This window comes from Caenorhabditis elegans, chromosome III, assembly GCF_000002985.6.
Source record: "Caenorhabditis elegans chromosome III".
Classification (NCBI taxonomy): domain Eukaryota; kingdom Metazoa; phylum Nematoda; class Chromadorea; order Rhabditida; family Rhabditidae; genus Caenorhabditis; species Caenorhabditis elegans.
The window spans coordinates 4,147,353-4,172,264 of record NC_003281.10 but is presented as its reverse complement, the minus strand read 5'-3'; the positions used below and the strand labels follow the sequence as shown (position 1 = coordinate 4,172,264).

At 33.7% G+C, this 24,912-nt stretch overlaps 10 protein-coding genes across 16 annotated transcripts; 6 read left to right on the top strand and 4 right to left on the bottom strand.

The window, feature by feature from the left end:
* Positions 1–41: 41 nt before the first annotated feature.
* On the bottom strand, positions 42–929 carry C16C10.4 (putative histone deacetylase complex subunit SAP18). Its single transcript, NM_065432.5, has 3 exons — positions 744–929; positions 438–618; positions 42–337 (listed from the first exon to the last, which is right to left on the bottom strand). Exons 1-3 carry the CDS (start codon positions 923–925, stop codon positions 200–202), a joined length of 501 nt encoding a protein of 166 aa, NP_497833.1. The 5' UTR covers positions 926–929; the 3' UTR covers positions 42–199.
* Positions 930–1,311: 382 nt separating this feature from the next.
* Positions 1,312–3,488, top strand: rnf-121 (E3 ubiquitin ligase rnf-121). The gene is made up of 8 exons (NM_065431.6): positions 1,312–1,376; positions 1,449–1,628; positions 1,681–1,835; positions 1,879–2,015; positions 2,066–2,157; positions 2,216–2,367; positions 2,877–2,996; positions 3,056–3,488. Exons 1-8 carry the CDS (start codon positions 1,326–1,328, stop codon positions 3,174–3,176), a joined length of 1,008 nt encoding a protein of 335 aa, NP_497832.2. The 5' UTR covers positions 1,312–1,325; the 3' UTR covers positions 3,177–3,488.
* An 11-nt stretch (positions 3,489–3,499) lies between these two features.
* ccdc-55 (Nuclear speckle splicing regulatory protein 1 homolog) lies at positions 3,500–5,317 on the top strand (the record flags this gene model as incomplete). The annotated part of the gene is made up of 3 exons (NM_065430.6): positions 3,500–3,610; positions 3,798–3,947; positions 4,297–5,317. The coding sequence occupies 3 exons, from the start codon at positions 3,500–3,502 to the stop codon at positions 5,212–5,214; spliced, it is 1,179 nt and encodes a 392-aa protein (NP_497831.1). The 3' UTR covers positions 5,215–5,317.
* A 102-nt stretch (positions 5,318–5,419) lies between these two features.
* rnf-5 lies at positions 5,420–7,991 on the top strand (the record flags this gene model as incomplete). 4 transcript variants are annotated; one of them, NM_001322782.4, is made up of 5 exons in its annotated part: positions 5,420–5,499; positions 6,101–6,347; positions 6,905–6,989; positions 7,041–7,175; positions 7,601–7,991. In NM_001322782.4, the coding sequence occupies 5 exons, from the start codon at positions 5,432–5,434 to the stop codon at positions 7,720–7,722; spliced, it is 657 nt and encodes a 218-aa protein (NP_001309592.1). The 4 variants fall into 4 exon arrangements, with proteins under 4 accessions (NP_001309592.1, NP_497830.1, NP_001309594.1 ...); NM_065429.4 differs by having other exon boundaries at positions 6,905–7,175; positions 7,601–7,990; NM_001322783.3 differs by lacking the exons at positions 5,420–5,499; positions 6,101–6,347 and having other exon boundaries at positions 6,944–6,989; positions 7,601–7,722.
* A 102-nt stretch (positions 7,992–8,093) lies between these two features.
* On the top strand, positions 8,094–10,295 carry C16C10.8 (LYAR-type C2HC zinc finger protein; the record flags this gene model as incomplete). Its single annotated transcript, NM_065428.8, has 4 exons — positions 8,094–8,144; positions 8,666–8,733; positions 9,056–9,410; positions 9,935–10,295. 4 exons carry the CDS (start codon positions 8,094–8,096, stop codon positions 10,220–10,222), a joined length of 762 nt encoding a protein of 253 aa, NP_497829.1. The 3' UTR covers positions 10,223–10,295.
* A 12-nt stretch (positions 10,296–10,307) lies between these two features.
* Positions 10,308–11,028, bottom strand: C01G12.16 (RAP domain-containing protein; the record flags this gene model as incomplete). The annotated part of the gene is made up of 4 exons (NM_001267959.2): positions 10,308–10,541; positions 10,589–10,663; positions 10,713–10,799; positions 10,978–11,028. 4 exons carry the CDS (start codon positions 11,026–11,028, stop codon positions 10,455–10,457), a joined length of 300 nt encoding a protein of 99 aa, NP_001254888.1. The 3' UTR covers positions 10,308–10,454.
* A 3,838-nt stretch (positions 11,029–14,866) lies between these two features.
* On the top strand, positions 14,867–16,948 carry C16C10.9 (uncharacterized protein). Its single transcript, NM_065427.3, has 8 exons — positions 14,867–15,148; positions 15,815–15,901; positions 16,105–16,182; positions 16,234–16,313; positions 16,400–16,469; positions 16,532–16,618; positions 16,669–16,746; positions 16,797–16,948. The coding sequence occupies exons 1-8, from the start codon at positions 14,885–14,887 to the stop codon at positions 16,875–16,877; spliced, it is 825 nt and encodes a 274-aa protein (NP_497828.1). The 5' UTR covers positions 14,867–14,884; the 3' UTR covers positions 16,878–16,948.
* A 666-nt stretch (positions 16,949–17,614) lies between these two features.
* On the bottom strand, positions 17,615–18,666 carry glod-4 (Glyoxalase 1). The gene is made up of 4 exons (NM_065426.6): positions 18,578–18,666; positions 18,361–18,531; positions 17,964–18,314; positions 17,615–17,915 (listed from the first exon to the last, which is right to left on the bottom strand). The coding sequence occupies exons 1-4, from the start codon at positions 18,662–18,664 to the stop codon at positions 17,679–17,681; spliced, it is 846 nt and encodes a 281-aa protein (NP_497827.1). The 5' UTR covers positions 18,665–18,666; the 3' UTR covers positions 17,615–17,678.
* Positions 18,667–19,349: 683 nt separating this feature from the next.
* har-1 (Hemiasterlin resistant protein 1) lies at positions 19,350–20,211 on the bottom strand. Its single transcript, NM_065425.4, has 3 exons — positions 20,106–20,211; positions 19,917–20,053; positions 19,350–19,804 (listed from the first exon to the last, which is right to left on the bottom strand). Exons 1-3 carry the CDS (start codon positions 20,206–20,208, stop codon positions 19,580–19,582), a joined length of 465 nt encoding a protein of 154 aa, NP_497826.1. The 5' UTR covers positions 20,209–20,211; the 3' UTR covers positions 19,350–19,579.
* A 455-nt stretch (positions 20,212–20,666) lies between these two features.
* Positions 20,667–24,840, top strand: wht-3 (the record flags this gene model as incomplete). Of its 4 annotated transcripts, none has more annotated exons than NM_065424.3 (11): positions 20,667–20,800; positions 20,980–21,026; positions 21,291–21,395; positions 21,454–21,640; positions 21,971–22,354; positions 22,609–22,859; positions 23,453–23,725; positions 24,137–24,320; positions 24,367–24,485; positions 24,559–24,625; positions 24,671–24,840. In NM_065424.3, the coding sequence occupies 11 exons, from the start codon at positions 20,714–20,716 to the stop codon at positions 24,809–24,811; spliced, it is 1,845 nt and encodes a 614-aa protein (NP_497825.2). The 4 variants fall into 4 exon arrangements, with proteins under 4 accessions (NP_497825.2, NP_001309589.1, NP_001309591.1 ...); NM_001322779.3 differs by having other exon boundaries at positions 20,714–20,800; positions 21,496–21,640; positions 24,671–24,811; NM_001322780.3 differs by lacking the exons at positions 20,667–20,800; positions 20,980–21,026 and having other exon boundaries at positions 21,373–21,395; positions 21,496–21,640; positions 24,671–24,811.
* Between the last annotated feature and the right edge of the window lie 72 nt (positions 24,841–24,912).

Sequence of the window (24,912 nt, the reverse complement as noted above, 5' to 3'; positions counted from 1 at the left end):
CTTTTTTAAAATTAAATAGCTTGCAATTTTGACCAGTAAATGTGAAAGTAAACTTTGTTGTAAATTGTTAAGTATGTTGAACAATTGTAAAGGAAAACATGATTTACGCAGAATATTACATTGCACGTTATAAAAAAAAGAATCGACACATTAATAAATACAGAAGAGTATCATTGAATTTTAACACACAGTTAGGCGTCTAGCGAATCGGACTACGTTGGCGTTGACGATGATCGAAACGGTCTCCCTGCTCCCGGTTATTGAAACGACGTCCTTGACTTGGCAAGGAAATCGCGACGTCGACGAAATCACCGACTTCGAATTTGCATTGTTGTAGCTGAAAAACAAAGTTCAATCAAAACGAATTTAATATTGGAGATATTATTTCCGAATTCAAATAAAATTCTAATGGTTCCGTGGTGTCAAAAATCACATACAGTTTTGTTGTCATCAATGCCACGCTCTCCATTCGTCGTGTTTCCCACATCGCGTAGAATGTATCTTGGCGAGCCGCGGTCTGCCTGCACAATAGCGAAATCGAATGTGGTGCCCTTTCTTCTAGCGTCCGGATTCACTTCTTTGATTAGACTGGTCAATTCACGCAGAGAACAGTCCATCCTGAAAATAAAAAAAATACTTCAGGTTAACCAAACTTACAAGTTTGAATGTATTATTGAAAATATTAGACAAAAGTTCTATAATTTCGGCCAAATAGTACTAATTTTTCTATTTCTACCGCGTACCAAGTATGCATTTGAAGTTCGCTGGGTGGAACAGATCCTCCATTTCTACTATTGTACTCGCTCATCGGATTATGACGATTATTAGCAACGAAGACGCGAAGAAGCATCGGACATACTTTCTCACGATCTAATGGTTTATCGTGACCAACTGTCACCTGAGACACGAGTTGACCGTTGCTCATTTTTCTGAAAAAAAAAGATAAATTTGCTCTAAAAAGGGATAATATAAAATATATTTGTTTGGTTATACAGAAAAAAGAGAAAAAAGAAGCAAAACGCCAAAATTTGCATTCGAATGTTTGTGGGCGGAGCGTTCTTTGCAACCCTGGCACACAAGATTTGCAGATATGCCGCGCGCAGATGACATTCTCCTATTTTATTTCGATTTTCACCGCAAATCTTTCTCCGACATTTCCTTGTCGCAAAGTTAACCAACTCAACTATTTTTATCAATTATTGAATTTAAAGTGTTTTTTTCGTTCAATTTTTAAAATTGGTCACTTTCCACGCGGGAGTCCGCTTTACCTTCTCGAAAAATCAATAACGTTTTCCAAAATAATTTCTATTTTTTCAGGCCATAGAATGGGCCAACATGGGGCAATTAGGCTGCAGAATGAAGTTCAGGAAGGAATGGTAAGTATTTATTGATTTTAAAATAGTTTAATTAAAAGTAAAATGATTTCTATTATAAATTTTTATTTTCAGCCCCCTCCACACGAGCTAACAGAAGAAGAACAATGGGCAGAGGAGCACCGAAAAATGCACGAAAAGCATAAAGGACACGAAGCGATGCACATGGAAATGATGGTTATTTTCATGATTTCTGTCATCGTTGGACAGATTTTTCTGGTCACCTGGAAGAGGAAGCATTTTAAATCTTATCAGGTATTTAATTTTATTAATTTTAAACATTTATTTAATATTCAAACATTTACAGATGTGTACATTAATAGGAATGCTCACAATTCCAGTTTATGTTTGTTTCAACCGATCCTGGTATCGATTCCTGGCCACGTGGCTTGTTTTCTGCATTTTTTCAGCTTTTATTTGGTTGAAAGCCTCGGCTCAACATATCAGTGGAGGAACACCAAGGTTTTTAAGAATAAAAAAGACGAATTAAACGAAATAATTTAAGATTCGTCTACAAATGGTTTCTATTTTTGCATAAACTGAGTTATGTACTCGGAGTTGTTGGATATTTGATCATGATGGGAGCTTTATTAGGATTTCATGTTTTATTCGGAGTTTCACAGCCAACACTAATGGATGCCGGTGAGAAATTTTGGAAAAATTTTGAAAAAATCTAATTTTCAAGCTTCCAGGCATCCTTTTCATGTTCTATGGTGTGTATTACGGAGTGCTCGGCCGGGATTTTGCTCACATTTGCACGGCGAGAATGGCGTCGAGAATCGGGGTAAAATACATTTTTCACCTGCTGCCGAAAAATAATCAATATAATTCCAATTTTTCAGTATTACACTCCTGAAGGACTTCCTAAAAAGCATCTAGAAGACGGTGTCTGTGCTGTTTGTGGAGGACGTCTTGATGATTCGGAACATGTTCATGATGCAGATGCTGTGGTTACAACGAAAATGGTTGAAGATGAAGATGAAAAATTGTATAAGTGAGTGGAGAAGTTCAGCAGATTTTTGGAATTTTCACTTTTTTTAATTAAAAAAAAGAATTAATAAGTAGTTTTCCAGTTTTCTTCGAGAATCACCAGAAAGCACCAAATTTTTAAAAACTGATATTATGAAGCTTTTGAACGAATTTTCATCGATTTTTCCACAGTTTTTCGTGAAATTTTTTATTTGATAATTAAAAATTCAAATATACGAATAAAAGTTACACAGAAAAATAAAATCAAGACCTCCGAGAAATTTTTTTTTGCGTTGGCACGGTGCCAGGTCCGGAAAACGTAGATCCGGAATTCCACCAGATCTTGAATCCGTGGTGCCTCAATAAATAAAATTTGATTAACATTTTTTTGTTGAAAAATTGACGAAAATCCGGTGCACCAGAAATTTAAAATTTACAGTACTCTTTAAAGGCGCGCACCCTTTTGCATTTAACAAAGTAAATCGACACATGAGGCTAGAAAGCTCTTGTTAAACTTAAAATCAATAATTTCAGACTCTCATGTGGCCACGTTTTTCACGAATTCTGTATCAGAGGATGGGTAGTTGTTGGAAAACTTCAAACATGCCCGTATTGCAAAGAACGTGTCGATTTACAGAGAATGTTTAAAAATCCGTTAGTTTTTTGAAAAAATCAAATTTAATTATAAATTCTTTAAAAATTTTCAATTTCAGATGGGAGAAACCTCATTTATTCTATGGAAAATTGCTTGACTGGATCCGTTATCTCGTCTGCTGGCAGCCATTGATTGTAACAGCTGTTCAAGGACTCACCACATGGATGGGATTGGAATAGGAATCTTTTTATTTTAATTTTTACTTATTTATTTTTATTTAATAATTTCTAACTGCATCCCAAAGTTATCAAATAGTCACAAATACACACAAAAATTGTCATTCCAATTGCATTTTTATTCTCGTTTTTTCATTTTTTCTCGTTACTTCTTTTTTGCCGGGCACCGGGTGATTTTTCTGATTTCTTTGAAAAAAAAATTACGACTTTATTTATTCTTCCTGTTTAATTTTTATTTCCAATTCCCGTTCACAGCGGTGTTTTATATCTGAAACTGTATCCTTTGGATTCTTTTAATTGGAAAAATAAAATAAAAAAGTTTTTAGATGGCATCAAAACGGCATGTAGGATTAAATATTCGGAAAAAAGATGAACCGAAAGCTGCTCCAATTCGAGTTTCCAGTGTTTTTGGAGACGATGATGATGATGATAATGTGGTAAAATTCAGAGAAGTTTGAAAAATTTAGTGTAGGAGAAAAAGTTTTCAAACAACAAAGAAATGACCGAAAATTATCAAAAATAATTTTTTCCTACTAGCAATTTTAAACATTTTTAGTTTTTGACTATTTTTCGATTTAGAAAAGCTTTTATAAATTTCTGAATTATAAATTTCTTACTTTTCAGCCAGCCACAGCTACCAATATGGCATCAGCTTCAGTTATTCGTGTGCAAAAAGCAGCAGAACGAGAACATCAAAAGGCAGAAGCCGAGGATCCGACGATTTTCGATTATGACGGGAATTACGATGAAATTCAGGCGATTAAGAATGAAAAAGTGAGGGCTCGAAAAGTTGAAAATCGAAAAAAAAAATACTAAAAATAAAACGAAAAAGTGTAGATTTTAAAACCATTAACAAAGAATTTTCGATAAGAAAATATGAAAAAAAAATTTTCAACAAATAAAACAATTTATATAATAAGTTTCCACTAACAATTTTGATATTTTTTTAAATCTAAAAAATGGACAAGAATAAACGAACATTTTCGATTTTTCGGGTTTTTAGAGAATCGAAAATTTTTCGTTAAAAAAGAAAAAAAAACACATCTTTAACCAAAAATGGTTTGTTTCAGAAGTTTCAGTATTTTTAGGCTGAAAAATTCAACTAACAGCTTTGTTTTTGCAGAAAGAAGAAGCTCGAAAAGCGGACAAAAATCGTGAATCGAAATACGCGGAGAACATCATTAAAGCCCATGCTCGTCGCCAACTCGAACAATTTTCTCGTGAAGAACGCCAACAACTCAGAGAACGAGAGAAAGAAGGCGATGAATTTGATGATAAAGAAGTTTTTGTAACTGGAGCATACCGTAAGCAACAGGAAGAAGTGAAGAAACATCGGGAACAAGAAGCTGAAGAAGCTGCTTTTAATGATATGACAAGTGTTCAGAAACAGAAATTATGGGAAATTGGTATGGGAAGGACGCTTTTAAACGATTTGGCAAGAGATCCTACAGCTATTAAACAGAGGAAGAAAGAGCAGAAAAATGTGAGAAAACGGGAAGATTCTGATGAAGAAATTGATCCGAAACCGGAAAAATCGGATAAGAAACCAGCCGAAAAGCTTAAAAAATCAATTTATTCCGATGATTCTGACGAGGAAAAAGCACCAAAACCTCCACAAAAAAATTTCGAAGGAGATCTTAAACCTGGCCTGAATACGGTATCAAAAAAAAAAGCAACGACTCACGCAGAGAGAATCCGTCAGCGAAACTACACTCCAACACCTCCATCTTCAGATGATGAAGGTGCAAGAGCTCCACGAGCTCGGAGAAGGACTTCAAGCCCGTCACCAACTTCAAGGAAGTCCATAGAATCGAGAGAATCAGGGAGTAGAAGATCGCCTGAAGGGAAATCTGAAAAATCTGAAAAAGCGCCGAAAATCTCGCTTAAAGATAAGCTGAAGCCGAAGAAAATCGATAAAGAAGCAAGATTAGACGGACTCAAAGAAATTCTGAAGCAGCGGAATACAGAAGAAGATATTGAGGCAGCGAGGCAAAGATATTTCGAGAGAAAGGAGCAAGGAATTGTTGTACCTCCATTGTAAAATTTAATTTTTATTTATTTTTTCTTTGTTTGTTTTTTTCAATTGCTGGTTAAAATTCCAATCTCCCAATTTTCCAATTCCAGACCTAATGAAATATCCAATTTCAATTTCCAATGTTCATTTTTTAAAAACTTCTATGGTTATCTCTACCATTTTTATATATTTTAATACGTGATTTCAGAGAGAATTAAATAAGGAATTTCAGAGTTCGGAGCCAATGGCGTCGGAGACGAAAGCTCCATCCGAGGAGCCCACGAGCTCCAGTAATAAAGATGAATCTGCGAGGTAAATTTAGAAAAAAATCGATGTTTTAATCGTTAGACATAACAAATGACCGGAAATTAAAAAAACGAATTTTTATTGATTAATTTTTTTTGAGAAATCTAAAATTACATATTTTCTGTTTTTTTTTTTTAATTATTTTTCCGAATAATTTCTCTATTTTTGCTGTAAATTTTCAAAAAACGGCAGTTTATCTAAATACTTTTACGACACTTTAAAACATCCGAAAAACTACGAATTAACCAGAAATGTTTTGATTTTAATGAGAACAGATTCAAAGATAACCGAAAATTATTTTTAAAAAAGGAGTTTTCCGGAAAATCAACAAGAAACCGAAATACGAGAAAAAAAATCCGACAGAAAATATTACAGTTATTTTCAAAAATTTCAAAAAAAGTAGGAAAAACGAAAATGGCCTAAGTTTTGAATTTACAAGCAGTATGTCTTCAAAAAAAAGTTATCAAAACTAATAATTTTCCCGAAAAATTGACAAAAAAATCGAAGAATTTTAAAAACTGACTCTTTTCAAATTTTTCGTATTTTCACCGTTTCTAAAAATACAAGTTTCCAGAATTTCCAAAATTTAATAATCGTAATTTTGCAGATTTGAATGTAATATTTGTTTGGACGCAGCAAAAGATGCAGTCGTTTCCCTATGTGGACATCTTTTTTGTTGGCCATGTCTGAGTCAATGGCTTGATACTCGTCCAAATAATCAAGTTTGTCCAGTGTGTAAAAGTGCAATTGATGGGAATAAAGTTGTACCGATCTATGGAAGAGGTGGCGATTCATCGGATCCACGTAAAAAAGTTCCACCACGTCCAAAAGGACAACGAAGTGAACCACCACCGGTATGCACTACTCATGCACTGATTAACACTTCTGAACTACTTAAAAAAAGACATTATGCTATTTTTTTCAATTTTCTCATCATCATCATCAAATTTTACTTTTTTTTAAATGAAAAAAAGAAGAAAAATTTCACATGATTATAACAAAAAGACCGGTTTTATTGGAAAGTGTTTTCTATAATTTTAACCGAATTTTTCTTAAATGTTCGGCAAATATAGTTTTATCGGAAATTAATGTCTCTTTCAAACACATAATTTCTTTTTTAAATAAATAATAAAAAGAGAAAAAAGAAAACAATTGCTAAAGGAAATTTTTAAGCCAAAAACACGATAAAAAGCCAAGTGTTTTTAAACATAAATTTTTCAAAAAAAAAAAAAAAATTTTCGAACTTTTTAGAAAGCTGACAAAATGTTTGCTTTTTGCACAATTTTTCTTTAAGAAAAAATAACCAATTTATAATTTATTAAAAAATCTAAATAAATACCAAAATAATCCCAAAAAGCGCATAACACACACACACCCAAAAACTAACAAAATCTCGAAAACCCTCTTTCAGCAATCATTTGCCGGTTTCAATTGGGGTGGCGATGGCGGAATGATGGGCGGCGGCGGACCAAATGTGCATTTTTCATTTGGAATTGGTACGGTGAATGGTCTGTTCCCGTTGATGTTCATGCTACCTTTCATTCAAGGCATCTTCCCATTGTCATTTGTTGCTTCATTCTTTGGAAATGGTAATCAAGGAGCAGCAGCAGCTGGTGGTGGAAATGGTGGAGGAAATGACGGAAATGATGGTACACATGCACATACTCATGGACATACACATGGTAATTAGAGTTTTAGGGAAAATTCCAGATTTTTCGATTATTTTTGAAGAAAAATCAGAAAAATCCAAGAAAAAAGTTTTTTTTCTATTAAAGAATTAAAAAAAAAGAACTTATTTAAATTTGTTTTTTTGATTTTTACATTTTTTAAATAGGAAAATTCTAAAATTCTGAAAAAATTTACTAAAAAAATACGAGGAAACTGTAAAAAATAAAAAATTTAATAATTAAAAAAACTAGAATTTCTGAAAAATTCTGAAATTTTGCCAGATTTGATAACATTAGAAAAAAAAACTTTGTTAGAAAAATTTCAGAAAATAAAAACAAACAAAAAATGTATAAACATTTGGAAAACTCTAACTCTATAATTTTAACCAGAAAAGCAAAAATTTTCGATTTTTCTCTGAAAAAAAACCGAAAATTTTCAGGACCCCGTGGACACGGAGAATCAGCTGCACCGGGATCAAGAATGGCTCAAGAAGAGGAATATTTGTCGAATATTTTCAAATATATTGGATTTTTTATGCTTTTCTGGCTTCTATTCGTCTAAAAATCCCATTTTTTCTGCTTTTTTTACTAAAAAAATCCGACATTCCTCATATTCTTTTCACCTGTATTTTCTAACAATTTGTATAATTATTAGTTTTTTTCCGCATCCGATCCAGAAAATATTCCATTTTTTGTATTATAAAAACAAAAAAAATTTCCCTAATATAATATTTTATTAATCCTTTCTTTTCTCTCAATCTGTGTTACTTTTCCTCGTCGATTCTATCCACATTTCCTGGTTTTTTCTCGTATAAAACGATTAGTTTCCCACTTTTTTCTGGATTTTTTGAGCAAAATGTTGGTTTTCAAAACCACTTTTGAATATCTGAATTCTTTTGTATAGATTTTAATTTTAGATTTTTGAATTTCCAGATGGTTTTCTTCTCGTGCAACAACTGCGGTGAAGCTTGCAAGAAAAATCAGGTAAATTCGTTTTTTTTTTTGAAAAAATTAGCAAAAAGTTTAATTAAAAAATAAGTAATTAGTTTAAAAAATTTCCTTTTCAAAAAAAAATCTATAAATTTAGATTTCCCAATTTTTCGAAAAATCGTTAAAAAAATGTTCTGAAGTTTTCTTTTTTTTCCGAAAAAATTTCCAAATTTTGAAATTGTAAATAAAGGAAACAGAAAAATTATTATTTTTTCGAGTTTTCCAAAAACTTGAAAAATCAAAGAAAAATTGCAAGCGAATTCCAATAATTCTTGAATATTTTTTTCAAAAAAATAAATCGGAAAACCCATAATTTTGTTCAATAATTTCAAAAAAAAAAGTTTTTAATTCAGCTGAGACACTACGAATAAGTGAATAATTGACTATATAAATGTCAAATACATTAGCGAAAATAGTCAAAAATAAATGCATTTTGTCAAAAAATGCACACTTATCCTCATGGAGTAAATACACGATCTGCGTAAATCGACACATCCATGCAAAGTTTTTTTCAGGTCGAACGTCATCTCTTCCAATGCCGTAATACTACTTTCAGCTGTATTGATTGTCAACTTGTCTACACGTAAGCTTCTGGCGTTAAAACATATTTCAGAAAAATAATTAAAAATTAAATTTCAGATTAATCTTGATGATTTTCAGAAAAAACCTTTAAAATTTTTTTTTTTTTTTGATTTTTTTCAGAAAAAAAATTGTAGGTTTCTAGATATTTTTCCTAGAAAATCGGAATTTTTTAAATAGATTTTTCGTAATTTTTTTGGAGAAAATCGAAGAAAAACAACGAAAAACTAATTTTTATTAATTTTTTCCATTTTTCGTTTTTTAATTGAAAAATCTATGCCATTGTCTGGCACTAAATTTTAAAAATTAATTAATTTTTTTTTCAGCCGTGAAACATACAAAGATCATGTAAAATGCATCACTGAAAATCAGAAATACGGAGGAAAAAACTACGTTGAAAAAGAGAATAAAGGAGAAGCGAAACAAAATGCGTGGGTTGATCAAGTGAATCGTGCCATCGAATTTGTCACCGATTCACAAGTGAAAGAACTGCTGAAAAGTGTTGCTGGATTTGCGAATATTCCAAGAAAAGAGGCGAAATTCATCAATTTCCTGACCAACTCGTGTCGGCTCCGTGATAAGAATCTTGCTCTGAGAGCTTGGCAAGCAATTGCCGCAGAAGCTGATAAAATGAGAGAGGAAGCGATTCGAAAGCAGGAGGAGACGCAGAAAATGGAAAAGGTAGATTTTACGCTCAAATTTCCTAATTTGTGTCGATCTACGGAGCTCGTGTACTCCCCGTGGAGGATACGATGATCTTTTAGAAACTGTTTTGACCATTTTCACCAATTTTTTGGTATTTAAAATTTAAATCGTTGTTTTTATTGTAGAAAATTCGATAATTCTGAAGAAAACATTCAAATGGATTTTTTTGAAAAATTGTTTTTTTTGTAAAGAATATTTTTTATTTTAAAAAATCTGGAAAGGACCACAAAGTATCGAACAAAATTAAATATTTTCCGAAAAAAACAATTTTAGTAAAAAAAAATGTTTTGAGAAATTGGAATTTCCAACAAAAAACGACTTTAAAAATTTATTTACGAATAATTCAAAAAAAAAAAATTAAAAATCAAGAAATGGAAGAAAAGCTAAAAATTGGTCCAAAATAGAGTATTTTAGCCAAAAAAAAAACCTGTTCAAAAGTACAATGAACTCACACAATTTCACCGGGAGAGCCACATTTCTCATGAAACACCATTTTCCAGGCTCAAAAAGAAGCCGCCGCAGCAGCAAAGAAGGAAACAACTGTTGCAACGACAGCAGCAGAAGTCACAGATGCTCCAGAATCTACATTCAAATGGAAGAAGGTTATCAAGCGGAAGTTGAAGGAAAATGGAGGAGAAATGAAGATTAAGAAGTTGAAAAAAGCCATTATTGAAGAGCTCTCCGCAGCCGGAGCAGCAAGTGATGACGTGGATTCGATTTTCGACGAAAAACTTCAGAAATGTGCGGCGGTTACTGTAGATGGGAAGAAAGTTTCGTTGGTTGTATGAATCCATTTTTTGTTTTTTCGTTGATTTTATCCCCTTTTTTCATTTTGTTGTTATTGTTGAATTGAATTGAAAAAAAAAACACTTTTTTGATCAAATCCCTTTATTCAAGCTTATCATTCACTCAAACAAAAACACCGACTTTCCAGATTCTGTATTCGAAGGTACATTTGCAGTTGCCATTCCAACCCACCGCTTTGAAAGAAATTTTGAATAATTTTTTTTAAATTCATTTTTATTGACACTGATAGAAGTATCCCACAGCAATACAAGAATTAAGATATAGTTCCAGTTGTATTTCAGCATTTATGAGGCATTCCGTCTGGAAATTTCTGAGAAATCAAGTTTTCAAAAAATACAATTACTCACCGTGAAATCACCCAGATCAAAGTTTTCCGCATGAATATTATTGAAAATTAGCAAATCTTGGAGTTGTTGAAGTTTCTGGAAAATAAAAAACAAAAAATCAAAACATTTTCAGATTTTTCAGAACCTTCAGCTGATCATCCGAAACCACGGGAATTGGCAAACCACTGTGAACACTTTGAATTTTCAGTAATTGGAATGTATTTACTATTGCCTGAAAATTCAACGATTAAAGGAGCACGAGAGTTTCTTGAAGGGTCTCGCCACGATCTATAGAGATTCACAATAAACGTAACGCTTTCAATATCGTGCGGAGACCCATGAAAAACCCTTTTTTTATGACCGCCAACGTAAGAAAACTCGGCCACCAATTTTCTTACAGTTTGACTCACCAAAACTTCATATTTCACTTGACACACTATTTTATATTGATAACAGTTCATAATCAGATGAATCACAAAAATTGAAAATTAAAAGCCAACCGGCTCTCATTTATTTATGCGAAAATTATGGAAATTCTAGGCAACACATTTGATTATTCTTCCACGATTATCGACGACGTGGCCGCTGGAGATTGAAAATTCGGCCAAAAACATGTCATGCATTTTTTTCGAAAATTCATTCCACAAAACTCTAAAAATTTTGTTTCAAATAATGTTTAAGGCCACGTGGTCCTAAATAATGACAGAAGAAGAACATAGGCCAGACCAGGAAAAACTAAAAACTCGGGCAGGTGGCACACACATATAATTGGGTAAACAATGTGATGATTTTGAAATCCTTAATTTAAAAAATTTTTGAACTTAAATGATATTATCTTGAAAGTGTGTAATACACTGTATCTTACGACAAAATGCACAGAAGGAAATTGTTACTTTCGTGGCGAGACCCTTCGCATTTTGCAACAAAAAACGTATAATATTATAATATCACATAATGTTTTTATTGCATCGCAGAATTTTTTCTACGGAATCATAAAAATTTAATATTTTATAGTTTTTTTTAAAAAACAGTTTTTCAATAAATCATTCAACTTTTTTTGCAATTTCTGAAAGCTCATTTTATAATCTTTAATCCAACTATTTTCACAACAAAATCCAATTCAATAAAGTCTATTAAACGACTAAAAAGCAAAAAAAAAGATTTTCCACTTGCCGCCCGCCCTCTGCGGCAAGAGATGGAATGAGCTCATAACGACTGTAATAATGGTGTCCTTCAAATTTATTTTAAATGTTCATTTGGCATTTTCAATTTTATTCGATAGCTCCCGAGACGCCCCATTTTTTGTGTATAGTGTTTGAATTCGTAAATTTTTCGTTTTCTTTTCTTATCTGAGTTAGTTAAAATTGCGCGTAAAATAATGTGTATTTACATATTTTTTCTGGTTGTGCGGTTCTACGGATAATGATGTTTTAATTTTTTGTTTTTTTTTGGAAATTTAAACAGAATTATAGAGAAATATTCGTACTTTCCAAAAATACCTTTTTTTTCTAATTTAAAGTTTTGAGAAGTTGCTCAAAAACAGCTCCAAACTCGCAATGTGCCGATGGACAGATCGATATTTGAAACGGTTTTTGAGTAAATTTTCGGAATTTTCAATTAAAAGTAAACATATTTTTGGATATTTCCATTCAAATTATCGATTGTAAATGTCGACACAACAATGAGAAATACATGTTTTTATAAAATGTTCCAAATTTCCTGATCCAAACAAAACAGACTACAGTAACCTTGAAGACGCATATCCAAAACAGTGTTACATTGGCTAGGAGCCCCGGTTCAATTTCCTAAAATTTAATATCCTCCTCAGCCACTATTCTTTTCTATGTCTCTCAAATACTTTCTCGAATTTCACTAATTATGCCTGAATGAGCATCGAGATTAACATGGGTGTGTGCATTTAGAGATAATGCTCACGACGTTTCTATGGTTTCTACCTACTCTTCCTTCCCTTTTCACCCAATAAACATACACATATTATTGTTCTATTTCAGTTTAGAATTTCAATATTTTCATTCAATGAATTTTTGAGTTTCTAACCGTAAGAAAATTGATATACAGGCATTACTCTAAAGTTGAAAATATGTCAAAATCTAAAGCGACTGAGCGTATTATGGACAATGACAAAAGTCTACCGCACAGCCTAAGCCTCAAGTCTTAGACGTGAGTGTCGTATCTGGGTACCAGTGCTGTGCGGCTCTTGAAAAAAGTCGCCTCTCGGCTCGCGCCGAGAGCCGAGTCTAAATTTTTTTCAGCTCTCGGCTGACGCCGAGAGCCGAGGACTGTTTTGTTTTTCGGTATCGGTTTTCGCAGACTCTATCAAATTAACATTAACTCATAATTTTTGAACAATAGCACCAATGTTTCTCAACAGAAAATAAATAACTTAAACAAATGTAACCAATAATAAAAATTGTCCATTAATCGATTGTTGGTTTCTCCGTCAAGTTTATAACGTCGGATTCAGTTCCAGCTGCATCAGTTTTGACAAATTCCTTGTTCATTAATGGAACATTGATAGATAAAAACAACATTTTGTTTAAGTTTTCATGACTCATTGACTTTCGATATTTTGTTAGAATAATGCTGGTACACTGAACACCCCCAAACAAAAACCTAAAAAGCCGACTAAAAAAATCGGCGCGCGCCGAAAAAAGAAGGCTCGCGCCGAGAGCCGAGAGCCGCACAGCACTGCTGGGTACCTTCACTTTCATGGTAGGCTACCACGTATGCTTGCGTGCCTACCTCATACCTTCCAATTTCGTTTTGATCTAAAATTCAATTCACATTATTTTATCACGTATCTGCATCCCATGGGGAATTTTTTTTAATTTTCATATTCACACGAAACGATTTCAATTTTGCACTATGACTCATAGAAATGTGTCCCAAATGTACCCCATTACACATATATAATAGGATGTTTTCCTTTCAGATTCTTTCATTTTTTGTTTTTAAGATTCAGTTGTTAGATTTATTTCGGAAAACATTTTAATAGTTTTAGGATTTTAAATAAAATGTCCTAGAAACACAAAAACCTCGGTCACCAATTTAGCCTATATTTTTCAACGACGAAATATCTGAAGCTTGTTCAAAGTAGTGCTGGGGGTGCTTCTCTTCTCAAGACTGTGGTTACTGTACTTGTCTGGTTTTTATTTCAAAATTTCTAGTCACGTTAGAAACAAAAAAGCGTTCGGACAAAAAAAGAATGCGAAGGTCACTCTCGATTTCTCCGGCAGAAGCCGATCTTAACTTTTCAACTTTCAAAAATATTGTTTACAAAAAGTATAAATGTTTATTATATCGGAAATTTGATACCTTTTTTGACAAATTGGTCCGAAAATTGTGTACTTTTGCAGTTTGATTCAAATGACCTACCTCAAAAATACCAAAAACTGCCAAAACATTTTGCAAGTCAATATATGGAATTTGTAATTTTGCCCACAATTGAGTATAGACATTTTAAACAAACTATTGAACACCTCGTAGAACACATAAAACGCAAATTTCCAATTTCAAAATCGAATGAATTTTAAAAATTCAAAATCTACCGTAATCTCCCATTCTATTATACTTTTTCCAATCTTCCCATGACTTTTCAATCCGCCTTTTGTTCAATTTATTATTAAATCAATAGAATGGGACATAATTCGTGTGAAACACATGTGTATACCACCATCAAAGCACCTCGTGTCGTTTTCACATTCTTTTTTTCTCGCCAATCCTTATTTGTCTTTTCATTTCTTTGAAGTTTTTTGTTTTTAATTTGGTGCTTTCCAAAAGTTTTCAGTTTTTCTTGATTTCACCTACCTGAATAACCCTTAAAATTACTGGTTTACTGTAGTGTTAGAGGGACTGTAGTTAAAGGTTTGTAAGGAAAAAAAGTCGATTCAAAAAATTATATTCAATAAATGGAGGAAAATTGCCAAAATAAAAAGTTGGGGAATTCGAAATCTGAAATTTTCGGAATTTTCGAATTTCAACAAAAAAAATTTCAATAAAAAAAAATCTTAATGTATTTTTTAATTAATAAACAAAATAAAACATTTTCATCAGACTAAAGCTCTTTTAAAAACAAAAAATGCGGAAAAAAGTGACACCTCCTTCAAGATTGCTTATATCAAACTACCTTCTTTACACAGAACCCAATTTTTAGAATAATCTTTCACATTAACCCAATTTTTATGTTTTTCTTGACGATTAATATTATTTTTATTTACTGAAATACTCTTACTTTCCTTTGCGTGACTTTCATACTTCCATTAATTAATTTCCAGAGACTTTCAGGTCCGTTGCACCATGTCCGACGACGAAATCGTTTGCATTTTAGACACCCGTAACAATCAAAAAGAAAAAGACCGGCAGATAACTCGTGAAGTGAACAATTTGATAATTGAACAAGAAAATACTCAGAATCGTGTCATTGCTCCATCTCCACAATTGATGGTTGCAATCAGACAATCTGTTGAGCAGAGGCAAGAGTATATTAGAAGAATGTCAATTGATATTCAAAGAATGTTGATTCCGTATGGAGAAGATGTTTATTTGATCAGTGATATGATGGTATGATATTTTCTTGCCGATAGCGGAGGCGGGGCGTAGCTTGCAAACACGCGGCGCGGTTTTTCCGATTTTTTTCAATAATTTTTAAAAAATCTAGTAGAGCTTTTTCTCCAAAAACATGTTTTTTTTGCATTTATTAGCACTCTGTTACTTTTGGCGATTTTTTGAGAAAGGCTCGTCTAGAATCAGTTAAATTTTTTTCTAGAACTATAGGCAGGTAGGGGAATTAGGTAGGCTTCATGTAGGCACATAGGTCAGCACTTAGGCAGGCAGGTATAGGCCCGGTTTTTCCAAATTGTTTTTTGAAAGCTGTGGTTTTTGTGGTTAGGTTTTTGCGATGAAAATGAAATATCAGTCTTTGTATTTATCGCAGAAGTTTAATATTTTTGTCCGGAGCCTGCCTGTTTGTCTAAGTGCCTACCTACTTGCCTACGTACTACGTTCTAACAACGTTTTCATCTGATTGTAGGGAAACCTCTGATAGGTTCATATAAGCTCATAAAAACAAAACATATCGCAAAACGATGAAAAATTCAAAATATGACAAAAAAGCACCGAAAAACGTTGCATATAAAATTTAGAAAAATCAGGTAACTTGAAAACTGCCATATTTCTGGGAAGCAAAATAGGGAATACATATATGTATGTAGTTACAAAATTTTTCAGCTCTTAAAAGAGGAAGTCGTGCAACATATTGATTTCCAATTCCTCAAAAATAAAGTGGTACCGCCACCGCCCGTGTTCTACAGTAGTGTAAGTTTTCTATAATACTTTACCAATTTTCCAAACTCTCGAATACATAAACTATTTGTAAAATCCCCCGGAGGTATTGAAAATTAGAATTTTCTTAAATGTTTGTTTAATATTTAGAAAACCTTGGAAAAAATTAATATAAAATGATGTACAATTTAAAAAATTCCAAAAAAACTATTATGTTTTAAATTTTGAATTTTCAGACAATCTACTTTTTGTACAAACAGGCGACTTGTCAAAGAATGGGCCCGATTTATCTGCAACAGCTTGGTAACGTTGTGGTATTGAATTTTCAGTTTATGAGAAGCTGAAATTAAGAATTGAATTTCTAGACTCTCCGTATAAAGGAAAACTATCCGGCCATCAAGACTATCTCGGATTATCCTTCTTTGAAATCAATTATTGAATTTTAGTATGTTTTTTAAACTTTATTTTCAGAAGAACCCACTTTTTGAATATTAATTTCTAGAGTGAAAATTTTAAAAATGTTTTTTTCAGTAGTCGCTTCGAAATGGGAAATGGTCCGGATTTTTTCGTCAAAAAAGAAGAGTCACAAAGACAGTTTGAGGTAAATTTAAATTAAATTATTATATATTTTTAATTTTTGAAAGTTTTTCTTTTTATTTCCAGGTTGTCCTTGGCGAGGCGTTTCAGTACATCAACTTGTTTCACAAGAAACACGGGACACCACCTGCACCTCCACAGTTTCTGATTAAAGTGAGCTAGATGCTAGGGTATCAGCCTGTTGCATGATCAATAAATTTCAGTTCTGCATTCTCATGCATCAACTAGGATTTCAAGAATGGACAGCCGAGAGCTTTGACGTAATTGTGGTGGATAGATTGGTGAGCAAATAAATTTGAATTTTTGTGAAATTAATTTTTATATTTTTCAGAGGAGAAACCTTCGGAACATTGATCAACGTTTCTTTGATTCAATTCGAGATGCTTTTGGAATTTATCTGAAGCGTTTTTAAATGTTATTGTTTTTTTTGTTTTCCATTGGAATGTTTGAATATTGAGTGAATAAAATATATTTTGAGCGAAATTTAATGAGTTTAATCTTGATTTAAGTATATTTTGGAAACCTGCGTACTTCTGAAGATGCTTCTAAAAAAATCGGAAATTTTGTATGACGAAAGTTTCAGATTTTTTACGATAGACTGTAAGTATAAATATTAACAACACAAAGTTCTGAGAATTTGTATTGCGAACGCGCAAAATATCTCGTAGCGAAAACTACAGTAATTCTTTAAGTGACTACTGTAGCGCTTGTGTCGGTTGGTTTACGGGCTCGATTTTTATGTTTTTTAATCATTGATTTATGGATAGAATATTATAATTAAGCAAAAAAAAAGGAATATCGCTGTCACTAATCGAAAATAAATTAATTTCAAAAATCGACACAAGCGCAACTGTAGTCATTTGAAGAATTACTGTAATTTTCGCTACGAGATATTTTGCGCGTCTTATATGTTGCGCAATACGCATTCTCTGAATTTTGTATTCCCGTAATAAAACAGCTGTGATAAAAAACATGTAGAAGCCAAGAAGAGCATTCTTATTCAGAAAAAGCAAGGTTTAACATGCTTTGAAACACAAAGAAAATTTCAATTTCCAGATTGTTCAAAAATCCCTATTTTTATTGCTTTCTCTGGTGGTCAAGTGAATGAAAAGATCTTCCCTGAAACTTCTGAAAAATTGACTACAATAATTTCTAGGAATGTTCGAATTTATATAAGGAAAATACATTGGAAATAAAAATATAATGACAAAATTTAGATCCACTTCTCGCTGTCATCCTTTTTGATTTGCTCCTTGAGCTCAGACTCGGCTTTATCGTCAATTTTGCTGAGAGCTCTGAATCCTTCATCACCAACAAAACAGATTTCATGCTCATCTGGATCGGCAAGAATCACAACTTGAACATCGGCTTTTCCTGGAGTTTCGAGAGTTGTGAGCTCGTTTATAATAGTTCCATTGGCTGATTTGATCTTGTCTTGGAGAGATTCGAGCTGGAAAATTAAATATTTAGATTTTTAATAGAAAATATCAACAATTACCTTATCTTCAGGATAACTGAATGCAATTCTTCCGAATCCAGTTTTTCGATCAATTTTATCCTGAGACTTCACAATCTCCAGCTCACACTGTCCATCACCATAGCTCATTCGAATTCTGCTCGACTTTTCCTCAACAATCGGCATTCCGAGAGTTTCATTCCAATATTTCTTGGATTTCTCTAAGTCTCCAACATTCACTTGAACTCTCAACACTTTTGGCGATTGATCAGCCTTTCCGATCTTGAATTCGTGGCCATCTGGATCCTTCACAGCTAGTCTTCCACATCCAGATTTACGATGATTGATTTTTTCGACTTTTTCGAAGAGTTGATCAGAATCGATGACGATTGCCTGAAATAAAATTGTATTAATAATATCAAGACTCAAGCTTTCTTACTCTATAATCATTACCCAACTCATACTTATGAATTGGATAATTATATGTGATCTCTAGAACAAAATGCTCATCCTCTGAGCCATATCCAATCATTGTCTTGCTCCATCGTCCGTTATATGGTCCATTGCAAGTTGCTTCGCATCCTTTTTCGAATTCCTCGTGGCGAAGAACCTGAGAGTTAATTTACAGCTTAAATAAAAATTATGTGAATACTCACTTTCATATTCAGAACATTTGTGAAAAAGTCGATGGTCTTGGCACGATTCGCCACTTTGAAGACGTAGTGAAGAGCGCGAGCTGTCATTTCTGGAGAATAATAATACAATTATTTTTCGATTAACTTCAAGGGATGTTCACTCAAATGAATGGGTCTCGCCGCGCTCACTTAAGATTACTGTAGGAAATTCAAGTACAAATACAATAATGGGTCTCGAAACGACCAAAGCTTCGAAGCTACCGTACCCGTATATTTATATTTTTAAAAATTGTCTAAAAATATTAAAAGTATATGGGTTCTAAATTTTGGAATATTCAATAAAATAAATATGGAGGAGAATATTGTGAGTTACTGAAAAGATAGATTAAATTAACGGAAAATATACCATATGGCGAAAAAACTATAGTTTTTCAAAATATATCGATTTAAATTTTTTAAAAAATTAATATTTCTCTAAATTAATAAGAAATTATCGTATATTATTGAAAACTCTATTTTTTCTCGAAAGATTAAAAATTGAATCTCGGGGAGTTTAAAAATGCATAGCAACGAAACATCGATAAAAATCTTGCAGTAGAAAAGAGAAAAAGCGAGCGGAGGAATAATAAAATGAAGCGATTTCTGCAGTATTTATAGTGAGTGTTTGGAGGCCGACCCGCGCGCTCATTGATGTGTTTTTTTGCTTTTTAAAAATCGCGAATGAACCAGAAAATATAAAAACAACATGGCAAATACCTCAAAAATCAGTGCGAAAGACTGCGAGGAAAACAAGAAAACAACGAGTCAATTTATTTGCGAACAGAAAACTGGGGAAAATTGAAAAAGAACAAAACTACGGAACATTTGGAATTCAGGGAGCTAAATACGACAAAAAAAAGGAAAAAAGTCAAATTGAAAGCGATAACCATAAAGTAGAATTTGAGTTTTCAGAGAGAAATAATCAATTTCCACCAAATGCTAAACGTTTTCACTTAATTCAATATCTATACGGGGGAACTGTGATTAGGCATATCTGGCCTTGCATTGCTTGAAAATATCATTGAATCCGTTGCACAGAGAAACATCAGATTGGTTTTGTGCGCAGTCCACAAATTGTCTCCACTCGAATTCGCATGGCTGCGAGTAGCCAGAAGCTTGTGGAGCACCGGCTGGAGCAGCAGCAGCAGCTGGAGCTTGCTCGGCATGAGAGCTACCGCCTCCGGTGAACATTCCTCCGACGGCGTGACCCTGGAATTTTAGAATTCGATATTTTAATTAAGTGTTTCCCAAATTATGGTCTTGGAAATAGGTTAGCTTCGAAATCCGGGGAATATATATATATTTAAATAAAACTACTCACAACAGCGGATCCAATGGCGACTCCTCCGGCGGTTGCAGCCATTTGCTTCATCAATCCTGGTCCCTGAGATGGAGCACCCATTGGGGCTCCCATTGGAGTTGGAGCTGCTGGTGGATGATAAGCTGGAGCAGCGGCGGCTGAAATATTATTTTAAGAGTTTTTGAAAAAAAATAATGGCTTAAATTTTACCTGGTCTTGGTGGTGGAGCGGCGAAGGATGACTGGGCGGCTGGACGTGGAGCCGATCGAACTGGGGCCGATGGAGATGGGGAAGCAGTGCGCCGACGAACCATTTTCTGAAATTGATAGAATTTCAATGAAGATTTCAAATAATTAAAACTGTGAACGAAAAAAGCCAGAAGATAAAATATTCGAATAAATTGAAACATTCTAAATTAACTTTTTAGTTAAAAATGACAGAAATCAGGAACTCTGTAGCCTCCACTAGTCTCGAAGAGCATTTATATTGTCCGAGTAGTGACGAAATAGTTCAAAAATCACTTGTCTGTTCAATGTGATGAGAGATAAGATTGCGAAATACGACAGGGAAACAAAAAATTGAGCTAAATCAAGCGAAATCATATTAGAATCATTAAATATAAATACAAGCTTTTCAAAGTTTGTATTATGCATTTTACAACAAATAAAAATCGTAATAAAAGCGTTGTAAGACTATTTTTTCTATTTTCAAAATTTACGTATCCGTGATGATAAAATTTAGATTGGAAAATCAACAATCTACTCATTTCTATAATTTTTAATTAAAAATTGAATCAATTCAAATAGTTTATTTGTCAAATGCCTACAAAAATGCCATTCGATTTACTAGCGGAAAGAAAAAGATGGAATGCCGGGTACGAATCAATCGATACAAGCAGCCAAAAGGTAAAATTATGTTGTGTAAAGCTGAAAACGTGGAGTTTAGCTCAAGAGGAGATTCTTAGTATTTTTTCGGTCTGAAATGCATTTGTAAATTGAAATCAACAAATATATCTTTGAAGAAATGTGTTTAAATCATATAAAATACACATAATTGCTGCAACGAAGTAAAATACATTTTTCAGCTGACGGAAGTGGTGACGCCCATCACAGTCACGTGGGAAAACATCGAGTAAGTTGGAAAATTGACGAATAGTAACATCACATAACACGCCCAGAGCAATTTACTAATTTTTAAGTCATAATTTTTGTAAAATATAAACAAATCTTCAACACAAAGATCAAAAAACAAAGAAAATTCGAGAAAGAAATGATAAAAATGATGATGATTTGCGCGTAGGCTGTGATGCATTCCGCAGCGGTACGCAAACACCGCTTGCACACCGTAGTTCTGAGAAATACGCGGGTGTTTGAATTTAATATTTTCATATTTCAGGGTAAAAACTCGGAAAAAGCTATTTTCCAAAAAGCAGAAGCAACTGTTAAATAGAGTCTCGGGAATAGCAAAGCCAGGAGAAATGGTGGCATTAATGGGTGCAAGGTAAAACTTTAGTTATGTTATAGTTATGAAGTTATAGTTATGAAGCAATTTTGTTCAGCGGAGCAGGAAAAACCACTCTAATGAATGTGCTAATGTGCAGGAATATGAAGGGATTGGAGAAGAATGGAACCGTGAAAGTGAATGGAACAAAGATCGGGAAGGAGATTTCATTGATTTCTGGTTTTGCACAACAACAGGAGATTTTCATTCCAACATTGACTGTTGATGAATATTTAATGATCCAGGTCAGCATTTTTTTTCGCACGAAAATACAGTATTTGGTCTTGGCACGAATAACATTTTTTGAATTAATGTCACCTAAAATAACGTGCGCCTTTAAAGAATACCGTAGTTTCAAGTAAAAATACTATACGGAATGAAAAGTACAGTAACCTTTTAGAGGCGCGCATTCTTTTCTGGAGTTTTGATTTGAGAATACTTTGACCGTTTCAAGACCTAAAACTGTAATAATCAGAAGACAGTGTTTGATCTCCAGAACTCCCGATTTCTGAAGATCAAGCGTCAGCGCCTACTCGATACATCAAACTTTACGCGCAAACTCCCAAAAATTTCAGGCAAGACTTCGGATGAAAGCCAATAAACATACACGTAGAGAACGAGTGGATGAGATTATTGAAATGCTGAGACTCCAAAATTGTCGAGATTTGAAAATTGGAACACCTGGACTCGTAAAAGGAATTTCCGGTGGTGAAGCCCGTCGTTTGACATTTGCCTGTGAACTATTATCCAATCCATCACTACTTTTTGCTGATGAGCCAACGTCTGGACTTGATTCATTTATGGCTGCAAGTGTTGTACAAATTTTGAAGAATCTCGCGAATTCCGGTCGAACACTGATCCATCAACCTACTGCCGAGCTCTTTTTTCAATTTGACAAAATTATTTTCTTGTCGATGGGAAAAACCGCTTTTATGGGAACACCTCATGAGTCCGTGAAGGTAATTTTGAAATTTAAGAAATTATTTAAAGGCGCACGCCAAAAGGTCTTGGCACGACCGAAACTGAGGATTCAGAAAAATATTAGTGAATGTGGAATCTGCGAAAAAGTACAGTACTCTTCAAAGGCGCATACCGAAATGTTTCAGTCGTGTGGAGACCCTCATCTGCCTATAATTTTGAATCGAAAATCGAATTGTTCGGATACCCAACTATAATTTGAATTTACAAATTTTCGAATAAACCTTTTTTCCAGTTTTTCGCTGACTGTGGCCATCCAATTCCGAAATTATTCAATCCACCTGAATGGATACAATCCAAATTGTCAGTGATACCAAACAACGAGACAAAGAGTCGAGAAACAATTGGAAAAATTATTGAATTTTATGAAAAATCGATAATTCATCAGAAATCTATAGTGGAAATACGTGTGATTGCGACTACAGAGCTACCTCCATATATAGAGAATCCAGGATTTTTTGCCGAAACTGGAGCATTGTTAAAGAGGTTGGTTATCTGGAAAAATAATAGTTAAAGCACGCTTCTTTATGGTAAACTACGAAATGCACCATGTTTGAACCACAAACTGTTGCTGAACTTTGACATCCCATAGCTCAGTTGTTTTTGATTTTTCGAAATTTTGCCAATTGACAAAATATTTATCATGTATTTTTCTATAGTTTTGTAGTTCAACATTTTCTGATATCTATAAAATGACCCGAGATACTATAAGTTGCCAAAATTTTGTTTGGAAATCCTACCACGATTGCACTTTATAAAAAACCAGCTGTGGTCCGCACCTTCGGCGCGGCCCCCGACTTCTAGAGCTGAAAATTAATTTTTATGAAACTACCGTAACCCTACAGTATTCCTACCGTACCACTATTGTACCACTACAGTACCCCGACTATATCCCTACACTAACCCCAACTCACTATCCCTCCAGAAGTCAAAACTTCACAGACTACAAAGACTACATAGACTACAAACTATGGACACACAGAATAAGCGCTTTATATATAGTAAATGATGATGCACGCTTTTCTTTGCAAACCAATGGTGCAATAAAAATTTGATTTGCTTCTAACATTATTTTTCAGAGCTTGCCTCGATGTGATCCGTTCTCCAGCTCAAATGCGAATGAAACTAATTCAAAAAGTGGTGATGGGCTTATTCATCGGATCTCTTTATTGGCAACAACCACTTGATCCTCGAGGAGTACGGAACACAAATAGTGCTCTTTATTTTCTAATTGCGGAGCTCACTTTCTCCACGATGTTTGGAATTATGACATTTATGGAACATGAACTTCCATTAATTGCGAGAGAATATCATGATGGATTGTTTTATGTAATTAGTTATTATATTTCGAGGTTAGTTTAGAAAAGTGGAAAAGTACGGAAACATGACACGATATGGGAAGTTTTTCTATACGTTTATTTGAAAACTAAATATTTTGAGTGCACTGATAGGTAGTAAAACATCCGAGCATATGAAAAACAATGCTTCCATGGTTAGCACTGCATGCCTATGTGCCTATTTTCTGCCTACCGCCCATTTCTGCAATTTGACGCAAATTCCCGTGTTTGGATCAATTTTTCAGTTAAAAAAAATAGAGCAAGATTCACGTTGGTAGTAGGTAGAGCTTATAGTAGGCATTTTGTGACTGTACGAAACTAAAGACGAAGTATTAAAAAAATCAATATTAGGCTCTGCCCAAATAATGGTTTTTTGCGTTGTCAAGAAGAGCATCTCACAGTTGATAAATCTGATTCAACTTTCAGATTTCTGTCATATCTCCCATTATTTACAATCGACGGAGCTCTAATGATTGTAATATCATATTGGATGATTGGATTGAATAGTACTTGGCAACAAGTGGCTAAAAGTATTCTAATTTCTGTGCTCGTCGAGCAGTCTGCCACTTCGTGTGGCCTCTTCTTGGCTTGTCTATTCGAGACTACTTCGGTAAATTTTTAACATCAGATTTTTCAAAACACATGTTTTTTTTCAGCTGGCAATTGCTTTTGCCGTTCCAGCATCAGGCCTTTTTGCACTGTTGAGTGGATTATATGGAAATACGAATAACTTTCCAGTTTACATTCGGTGGATGCAATGGACTAGTTGGTGTAGGTTAGAAATTTTGCCCGTTTCTAGGCGTATGCGCTTTTGAACGGCTTCGTACTCACGACAAATGAATTTTCAGATATGGATTCGAAGGACTCGTCGTGAATCAGTGGTCTCAAGTGGACAATCCGAAATGGGATCCTTTCGTAAGTTCTATTTTTGTGACACATGCCACTTTAATCCTTTTTCAGTATCGAGAATTGATTCTGAAACAGTTCTCATTCAACAAAGACAACTATCAATTGGATGTTATTGGACTCTGCTCAATTGTGATCTTTTTCTATTTGGCTGGATATATTGCACTTTTCATTCGAATTCGATTATCTCGATGATTTTATTATTATGAACTTGTTTGCTGAACATTTTTGTAGCTCTTAATATATATTTGTTTGAAACCCCCCCCCCCCTGAGGTGTCGGCTGCAGATAAAGTCA

Coding starts and splice junctions, on each gene's coding strand:
- C16C10.4 (NM_065432.5), bottom strand. CDS start 925: ATGAGCAACGGTCAACTCGTGTCTCAGGTGACAGTTGGTCACGATAAA. Junction 619..743: donor GAACTTCAAATGCATACTTG/GTACGCGGTAGA, acceptor TTTTATTTTCAG/GATGGACTGTTCTCTGCGTG. Junction 338..437: donor GCATTGATGACAACAAAACT/GTATGTGATTTT, acceptor TTTGTTTTTCAG/CTACAACAATGCAAATTCGA.
- rnf-121 (NM_065431.6), top strand. CDS start 1,326: ATGGGCCAACATGGGGCAATTAGGCTGCAGAATGAAGTTCAGGAAGGA. Junction 1,377..1,448: donor ATGAAGTTCAGGAAGGAATG/GTAAGTATTTAT, acceptor TTTTATTTTCAG/CCCCCTCCACACGAGCTAAC. Junction 1,629..1,680: donor AGCATTTTAAATCTTATCAG/GTATTTAATTTT, acceptor AAACATTTACAG/ATGTGTACATTAATAGGAAT.
- C16C10.9 (NM_065427.3), top strand. CDS start 14,885: ATGTCCGACGACGAAATCGTTTGCATTTTAGACACCCGTAACAATCAA. Junction 16,183..16,233: donor AACAGCTTGGTAACGTTGTG/GTATTGAATTTT, acceptor TTGAATTTCTAG/ACTCTCCGTATAAAGGAAAA. Junction 16,747..16,796: donor TAATTGTGGTGGATAGATTG/GTGAGCAAATAA, acceptor TATATTTTTCAG/AGGAGAAACCTTCGGAACAT.
- glod-4 (NM_065426.6), bottom strand. CDS start 18,664: ATGACAGCTCGCGCTCTTCACTACGTCTTCAAAGTGGCGAATCGTGCC. Junction 18,315..18,360: donor AGTTGGGTAATGATTATAGA/GTAAGAAAGCTT, acceptor ATTTTATTTCAG/GCAATCGTCATCGATTCTGA. Junction 17,916..17,963: donor TCAGTTATCCTGAAGATAAG/GTAATTGTTGAT, acceptor TTAATTTTCCAG/CTCGAATCTCTCCAAGACAA.
- har-1 (NM_065425.4), bottom strand. CDS start 20,208: ATGGTTCGTCGGCGCACTGCTTCCCCATCTCCATCGGCCCCAGTTCGA. Junction 20,054..20,105: donor CGCTCCACCACCAAGACCAG/GTAAAATTTAAG, acceptor ATAATATTTCAG/CCGCCGCTGCTCCAGCTTAT. Junction 19,805..19,916: donor TCGCCATTGGATCCGCTGTT/GTGAGTAGTTTT, acceptor CTAAAATTCCAG/GGTCACGCCGTCGGAGGAAT.